The 8,919-nt window shown below is 44.3% G+C and overlaps 1 protein-coding gene across 1 annotated transcript in view; it reads right to left on the reverse strand.

The window, feature by feature from the left end:
* LOC115817618 (radixin) overlaps positions 1-8,719 on the reverse strand; it is a 28,209-nt gene extending 19,490 nt beyond the window's left edge. Inside the window, exons 1-2 of the mRNA XM_030780947.1 lie at positions 8,645-8,719; positions 4,628-4,732 (exon numbers count right to left, since the gene is read on the reverse strand). Of these exons, the coding sequence (XP_030636807.1) occupies positions 4,628-4,639 (12 nt within the window). The 5' untranslated portion in view covers positions 4,640-4,732; positions 8,645-8,719. The remainder of the gene's footprint in view (positions 1-4,627; positions 4,733-8,644) is intronic.
* Positions 8,720-8,919: the final 200 nt, after the last annotated feature.

An 8,919-nucleotide genomic window follows, 5' to 3' on the forward strand; every position in this document is an offset into this window, starting at 1 on the left:
TTACCGGGGGAGGGGGGTGGGGGGGGGGGGGGGGGGGGGCAGCTGAACATGACAGAGACTAACAGTTTTGGACGACAAAAATATATCTCAGAAAACCACTTTGCGATTTGTGAGGAGTTACAGTCATTTAGTGGTTAGCATTAGCTTGTTAGCATTACACTTCCACTTCCCTCATGTTCTCAAGTCAACGGCAGCTAGACTTAGTCAGTAGCAGCCAGGCTTACAGGTCATACATTCACTTTTGAGAAAACGAAGCGCACAATTTTCCTGTGTGTGTGTGTTTGTTTCTCTTTTGCAAATGTACATCTGAAGCGCTCTCAGGCACACCCCTTCCCTAATTAATCATGCAGCTGTTTGAGTCTTCTAAGCAAAGCCCCTGTAAACAGCTTACAGACAAGAGCCTGTCTACGCGCGCGCACGCACACACACACACACACACAACCCCCCAGAGCCGCTAATCCTTCCCGCTGGGTCTAAGGGCAGCTGCCTGTCCGGCCGATTAACCCCTCACCGCCCTAGGGGGAACATGGGGACACAGGAGTACGCTCCGTTGTAGGCCTGGGGGGGGGGGTGGGGGGGGGTTGGGGGTGTCCTCTAAAACCTACTAGGTAATAACTGTTAGAAGAGTCCGAAGGCAGAGTTAAGCTACAGCCAGCTCTACTGTATCCTGTCGCCTCGTTCTGAGAACAGACAGGTGAGACAAGGCTGAAAACTGAGGCCACTCCAACAGGCGAAAGTTGTTTGGGAATCAAATACAAATCGCGTCTCCCATAACCTGTCACCGTGCTCGTCAATGCCGCTGAGGAGAACACTGTACAGGTGGGTTGTTTATTATAACAAACTCTGGCAAGGAATATTTAAGAAATTCTGGCTAGATACTGTCTTAATTCATCTGAATAACACAAACCCCCCCTTGGCCGCATGCTACTGCATGCCCCGGCTAGACTGTATGTGTTGAAAATGAACTGAGAAAGTTCTAAGAAAGCTCCTAAAACACACACACACACGGAAGAGAGACAGTGAAAAGCCAAACTACGAGTTGGACGATGACCTCCCCCCACCCCCCACCGTTCCTTCCACAGGATGTTGATACAGGACCTAGATTTATAGAGGCCTTTTACACAAGGGTGCAAAACAAAAGCAGGCACACGCTAGGACGCCTGTGGGGGCCTCTTCCTGTGGGGTCTGTCAGGTCGTAAACAGCGCCCCCCCCCCCCCCCCTCCCCCTCCCCCCATGGCAATGGATGGGTCCTTCCCCCGTCCATCACATGAATAATACAACATGTAGTGGGTTCACTATGCAGTCAGCCAAGTCAGAGAACTCTCAACCCCCTCCCCCCCCCCTTATCTATCTCTCTCTCTATGTCTATGTCTGTTTGTCTGACAGTCTCCAAAGTTGTGCCCCCCCCCCCCCCCACCCCTTTAAGAGAAACATATGGGTACACAACACATTTTGACAGAAGGCAGAGTTGAGATTAATAAAATGTTTAGATAAACTACAGCTTGGTGGGCAAGTACAGTTTGGAGAGGTCAATGTGACCTTCTGTTCAGTCTGTCTGTGGGCGTAACGCCTAACGACCATCCCTTATGACTAAGGCACTTTCAGCCAAACTGCTACTTAGCGGGGGAGCAAGGAGAATACATCCCAATGTGGTATGGCAGTGTGTGTATTTTAGGGGAGCTCTTTACATCCATAGCTCTTCACATCCATAACCAATTTTATGCGTTCTCTCACAATACCCCCCCCCCCCCGTGTAAATCTGCACGCTCCCTTATACCCGCTGAAGAATCTTCCCCAAAAATGGACCAATCGCAGGAGGGCAACCATCTGCTTTCAACCAATCACGTGTCGTGCTCATGCCTGGGCAGCACTAACACAGAAGCTCTAATAGGAAACACACTACTGGAGCTCCCCGCTTCCCCTGCGGCCAACCTGCATTCTCAGCACGAAATCTTCTTCACGTAGGGCTCCTACCACACTCTTCATCAGCGTGTCTTTAAACAAAACCGTGAATCGTATCGCTTAGCAACCCTCAGCATAGCAGAGACAAGCCCCGCTGTAGATTAAAAACAAAACTTAAGACACGTCAAGGGACAATCCGTGTTAAAATCGTCCCTTTCAGAAGCGAGACGAGAAACAGAGAGAGAAGAAGAAAACAGATTTAAGCGAAAGAGAGAGAGAGAGAGAGAGAGAGAGAGAGAGAGAGAGAGAGAGAGAGAGAGAGAGAGAGAGAGAGAGAGAGAGAGAGCGAGAGAGCAAGAGAGAGAGAGAATTAGAGAATTTGGGCAGAGAACAGACATCAGTGCTCCGGGTTTTTTTTTTGCATATTTAGTTTGGCGTCGCCTGTAGCGCCTGGCGCGCTCCCTCCTAAATGAGGAGGAGACAAAAGCTGCAGTGTTTTCCACAGGGCCCATCTCTGACAGAGAGAGAGAGAGAGAGCGAGAGAGATGATTACAGGAGTTGTGAAAGAGGCTAGAGAGGCCCGGAAAGTCCCACCAAAAAGCAAAAAGTCCTGTCCTGAGACAACTAGATCACCTCACAGAGAAAAGCCAAAAGTCCTGTCCTGAGACAACTAGATCACCTCACAGAGAAAAGCATCCAAACCATTACAAAAAAAAAAACCCAAACTATTATACAGCTGGATCCATGCGTATCAACATTAAAAAGCCAGTATCTTTTCAGTAAAGAAACAACACTAATGATAACTGTAACAATTGTAAGAAGCTAAGTATTCTAGGATGTTTGAAAATGATGGGGCTAGCAAATGATCTGTGCTTGTGTCTAGACGTGAAGGAAAAGCGTGATCGCTAGCGTGTCGTTTTTAGTTGGGGGGGGGGGGGGGGGGGCTGTTGATGCAAGGGTGTAGCTTGAGACTAATTCTCAACCAGGTACTACCGCACACTGGGTAGGGACAGGGACAAAAGCCCAAACAGGGAAACTTTTGGGTATGTTTATCAGGAAACACCTTTAAAAAAAAAAAAAAAATAAGAGGTGTAGGGTAAATCACACCTCTTTCTCTACACCCTACCACTTAAATTCTTTTCAACACTCTGAAATCACCTTTAAACGCGTTACATTAGGTGTACAAGCCTAATGTTTGACAAGTTCAGGAAACTGAGCTAATCCTATTCCGACTCACGCTAATAATCCTCAAACATTTTGGCCTGTGACTCACCCCAATGCTTGAGTGAACTCGCAACAAGCCAAGGCCGCACACGCAATTCATTCTCTCAAAAGTGGGCGTTTTTGGTTTTTTTTTTCCCCTCCTCTCTCTCAAGCATTTGCGTATGTTCAACGGTGTTGCTTCAAGTAGTCTTCAGTTTGCAAAAGTACAGTTAGAAAAAAAAAGAAAAGAAAAAAAAGGGGAGATTCTGAAAAAAAGTTGTCACCAAATGTGTGTGTGTGTGTTATCTCAGCGACACTGTAAAAACAATCTGGCCTTATCAGGTCGTGTCAATATTATCTGAATATACTTATCTTCATTGTCAGCGTTATCTTGACTTTATCGGAATCATTACACTTTTGTTAGTTTAAAGCCCTCAGTGCAGACTAGGACCCGCGCTGCCAAAGTCAACCGGACTGTCGTGTTCGGACAAGCCAGGTTTCTCTCTGAGTCACTAACCAAAAAAAAAAAAAAAGGCGTTTGTTCCCTTTCATTCCAATCAAATCTCTAATGCAATAACGCCGGCGTGGACTGATGGAAAAATCCACGCGCTGTCCCACTGGGACAGGTGTTTACATTAAATGATTGGAAGCCTCTGACGCCAAAGTGAAGATTAAGAGGAGCATCTGTTTGTCGTTGTCTGTCTGGGACACGTGAGTGCGAGGTTTTGGGACGGAAACACCGACAGAAAAAGCGTTTGGCTTGTGTATTCTGCACACAGCTCCAGGGGTCTCAGTTAGGACAGAGTGTGATTACACACACACAGCGAGACAGAGAAAGAGAGAGAAAAAATGTGTGGTTTAGAGCACAGTTCATATGAGGAGAGGCTACGGATGACTATCCAAGGGCCTGAATCAACACACAAAATAACTACGAAGATATTGAACTCTCTCATACTGAACTGCACAAGATAATCGTCCTTACAAATCACACAGCAAGAGGTACAATGAAAAATCCACAGAGCATAAACACTGACACTGGCTTTGTTTTAGCAGTGCAAAATATTTTGTGGTGTATCAGTTTTATTTGTCTTTGATAATAATAATAATAAAAAAAAAAAAAACGCACTAAGCTAAGCCAACACAAGCACTAACAGAAAAACTAGGCACATAACAACTGCGATCCATACACCTAAATATGGCCAGTTTCCAATTTAACCAAAATACCTATTCTGCATAAACAAAACCAACAATTTTCATCGCTACTATTTTTCTATAACTGGAGAAGGATCCAAGTAGTTCTGAGCTGTTCTCTGCAGGATTGCACAACAATAGCAGTAGACAGGTTACCAACATGCAGAAACAGATCAAAGCTGCGCTGACTGAGCTTCCTGTTAACACCATCCATAGCAGATTAGTGTTTCTTTATTTAAAAAAAAAAAAAAAAAAAAGGAGTCAAATCCAAAGCCATTTCAGTCACCCAGTAACAATCCAGCCCAGTAACAATCCAGCCCAGTAACTTACCGGTTTCGGCATCCTTCTCGCCTCTCCTCCCTTCCCGTTTCTGAGAGAAAACAAAAAATCGTCCTCCTCCGTCACAAGACGGCACTAAACACGCTGTTGCAGGCCCTGAGAGAGAGAGAGAGAGAGAGAGAGAGGGAGAGAGCGAGAGAGAGAGAGGAGAAAACAAACGAGAATGGAATAATGAGATTCTTTAACTCCCACTTTTGCGCAAGGAGGTAAACGAACACAACACAGGCTCCAGTGTACTGTTCCCAACATGCCACATTTGAGGTTGTTCCAGAATCGACATGTACAGTCTTCTTTTCCTCATCAATTTCGACACCGTTTGCGTTTGGGAAATGGCAAAGGAAGATCACACGTTCGAACGACACCTTACACACAACTGCGTTCACCGGCAAAATGACTCAAGACTGTTAAACATTGAAGTGTGCGTAACACATGAACGGTCATGCAGATGGAGCCATGAAAGGAACAACTGAAGAATGAATAGAGACCCCGGTGGCATAAGAACAGGCATGTTGGACATAGATGAAGAGTTACAGCACTGGACATAGATCATTTACACACACCGCCCCAACAAAGTTAATAAAAAGATTTTATACCTCCTTTTTCAAAGGGATTTAAATACCAACACTGTTACTGATATGGCCAATTCTCATAGTCATAATCTCTCTTAATTCCGCTCTCGCAAATTAACCTTCAACTGTTGCCAACTGGTACAAACCACTTAACTTTTTGAGGGAGTCTGTGGTTCTGTATAATTCTCTGGAAAAACAGTCCCTTTTTTTGCTCCAGCGCATGCTCAATATCAAAAACAAGTGACAAATAAACCTCCAGTGGAAAGAAAGAGGAATAAGTCGCTCTATGGAAGAGTCTCTCAGTCCAGCTCTTGCTCTGCACGTTTTCCATCTTTCCCTGCTCTACCTACTTGGCTCATCAGCGGCATTTTTGATTGGCTGAGCACACCTGATGTAATCAAGAGCATGTTAGTCACACTAATAAGGTGTGTTTGGAGCAAGGATGGACAGAAGATATGCAGAGCAGGGGTCCCCCAGGAGCAGGATCGAGAAACACTCCTCTACTAGACACCATGAGCTGAGCTAGCCATTGCGCCTAACCGCCGCGAGTCAACTTGGTTTGACGTTAGAGCAGCAGGCCTACTATTTTTCTACACCGTTTCTCTGAGCGAGATTATGTCAGCGCGACCTCAAACACCTGCGGTCACCCATATTTCACTCGAAACCTAATACCGAGGCTAAATGGGGCAGTCGAAGAACTAAAGCACACCTGAACTTCAGAGTGAGGGTAGGGGAGTTAATTATACTACATTACTGTTCACTGCCGAGAATCTTACCGAGAACCATATCTGACCCGCACTGTTGGCACAGAGCTAACATATCTCAAGGAATCGTCATTTTCCCCTCTAAAGACTCACTGCCTGCAAACTTCATAACTCCGAAGTGACACAATCATCGTTGCCTTGGCTAGAACTGTAACAGTACCCCTGAAATAGCGCTTCAAAGTTAACAGAAGGTTCCGGCTAATGGCCTCTTGTATGTTATGTAAACATAAAAACAATCAGTCAAGTTCAACTGTATCAACGCAAGTCTCCCAACAAGACAGGGCACCATAAATCCAGAGAAGTAGATTTCGGGCTCTGTTTCGCCGTGTGAACAACTCATTGGTTGATCTGCCATATAAATCACTGTTCTTTGCGCAGAAGCTAATCGTTAAGCACATTCTCAGAGACAAAACCACAAAGCAAAACACTACAAAAACTTCACAACAAAAACGCAGGGTGGTATGAAAGCTGTGTACATTTACGTTCCCTCTCTCTCTCTCTTTCACACGCGCACACACACACACACACACACACTCTTTGATTCGCTCCTTGTTTGGGGGTAGAACCAGTAAGCACTATAGCACATCTCATAAACCAGCACGCATATAAACAAAAACAAGAAGATTCAGTAAACGTTGCCTTTTCAAAATGACGGGGACATTTTTTTTATTTGTTCACATAAATCTAAAAAAGCTGAAGACAGGTAAGTGCGAATACACCGAGACTGTCAAAGGACCGCAACGTCTGCTTCATCGATGTCAGCCGATTCAAGGACTTGTATAGACATTAGGGTCAATTCACAGATGCAATATTTTAGTCCCTGGTGTCCTCTTGGTTGACAGCAGAGTAAATACTGCAGTCTGCTAAAAGGGCACTGGTCTCCAGATATTAAATTAAACTTGACTCAAGCTTCAAACAAGCTCAAAACTATTGACTTACTTGAGGCATCGAAAATAACGAACCGCACAAACTTTGCACTGGCCAGGTACACTTAATTAAACAGTTAAAGAGTAACTGCAACAGAAAACTGTGCTCTCGAGTGAATATTCTGTTATGGCAATTAACAAGACATTTGTAGTGAAGATGCACCTCATTAAGAGAGTTGTTATAATGAGTATGCGGTGAATAGAGATCTCACTTTTTTTTTATTCGAGTTTGACAGAAAAACACAACAAAATAAATGCAAATTAACCAACACAAATGAATTTTCATTTAATAGACATTGTGCACAAATGACAACCCGCACCTCTCTGTGGATAACGGTCTTATCCAATGAAAAAGGCAAATAAAACCAGGTCAGAAAACCCTAACCCTAACCTAGAGGATCGAACCCAAAGTATATCTACTGCGCATTTAGAAAACAACATAACCCCCATCACTTTTATACAACGGGATGTTTCTGTGATAAACAAAACAAATGGTTTTGCAGCATTTCAATCAGCGTACTTCTGAAGAACCGTTCGCAACGTTATCTTTTAGCGTTTACCCATGTGGCTCTAACATTTAGTATCATTTAAGTTTTTCAACCCCCCCGGGAGTATGCAAGCTGAGCTTTCTATGCCTGAACTTAACTTACGTAAACTCACCAACCCTTGGATCGTAATCACTCAACACAATATGCTACGAGACTTGCGTAGGTTAAGATTGTTACATGAACGCTTCAACGAGCTCAGTATCCTAATTAAGCGCCTGTCCACGATAACTGCGTCTTGAGTAAAATACACGGTTAATAGAATAAACCCGAGGACGACACACTCGAAACGAGAACATACGAGTCTCGGTTCCACTGTAGAGTAAAATGTGTTGAGATAATTATACAACTACGTTCTACCTCACAAGAGCCACGTTACCTGAAAATTGCACATTTACAAACCGCAAGCCAAGAAAGTTGGGTTTCTAGAAACAGTAGTCAGTGGTGTCCGCAACAAACGTTACAAGGTTACCTGCAAGTTAGTAGTTTACGTGTACGAGTGGGCTTAAACTAGGCCATATCGTAAGCAATTGCCATATTGAATGGGTGTAAAACCCCATTGAAGATCACGAGAAGACAGAAGTAGCGCTGCAGTTTCGAATGAGGATTGTAGGATCATACGTATCAAAAGGCATTTAAAATGGCCACCGTTGATAGGACCTGAGAAGCCTACTATCTTAACATAACAAAAAAAATTCAGACGGTCTACCAGCATAACGTAATAGTTTTACCCCAAATTAGCTCGCCACAGCATCATTTCCCGAGCATTTGCAATACTGCACAAACTTTGAAGTCGTGCTACTGAAACGAGGTAGCGAGGGCCTTTTTAGGCTATTGCACAGTACATCAAGGTGATATAGACTTAAAAACAAAAAACAAAAAAAACGTTCCCTCTGCATGGACTTACCGAGCGCCAAACACACACGGCGACTAACTTATCTCCCTTCGATTTTGCCGCTTTAATTTTTTTCCATTAAGTAGCCTACCGCGCAGACCACACAGTTAGATCAACGTGATTCCTCTTTTAATTATCATTCAAACATGAAGAACAGCGATATCGAAACCCGTGAAATGTTTCTGGGGGACTCGCTCGGTAGATTTCAGCGAGGGATAAAACGAAACGGGAGGAATCCACCTTCCCCTGTAAACAAGCTTAAAACAAGTCACCTAAGAACCTCAGCCGATATTTAAAAAAAAAACTCACCTCGGGGGAAGGACTGCGTCTCGTACTGCGGATAACAAATCCCAAACTCTGTGTGTAGCTTCAAATACAAGCCAACAAACGGCAGTAAACTAACTGCCAACCTTCACTATATGCGTGTGTCCGGGCGGCCCACGATTCTAACGGTGTTAAACGCAGGGCCCTAGTTTGCAAGTAAAAAAAACCTACCGTAAGGAGAAGGGCTAAGACAGGCAATATGGCCGGCGTAAGAGAGAGGCTTACATGAGGCGTGGTTCAGAAGATAGTCTAGATGAGTA

The sequence above is a fragment of the Chanos chanos genome, chromosome 7 (assembly GCF_902362185.1).
Source record: "Chanos chanos chromosome 7, fChaCha1.1, whole genome shotgun sequence".
Lineage (NCBI taxonomy): Eukaryota > Metazoa > Chordata > Actinopteri > Gonorynchiformes > Chanidae > Chanos > Chanos chanos.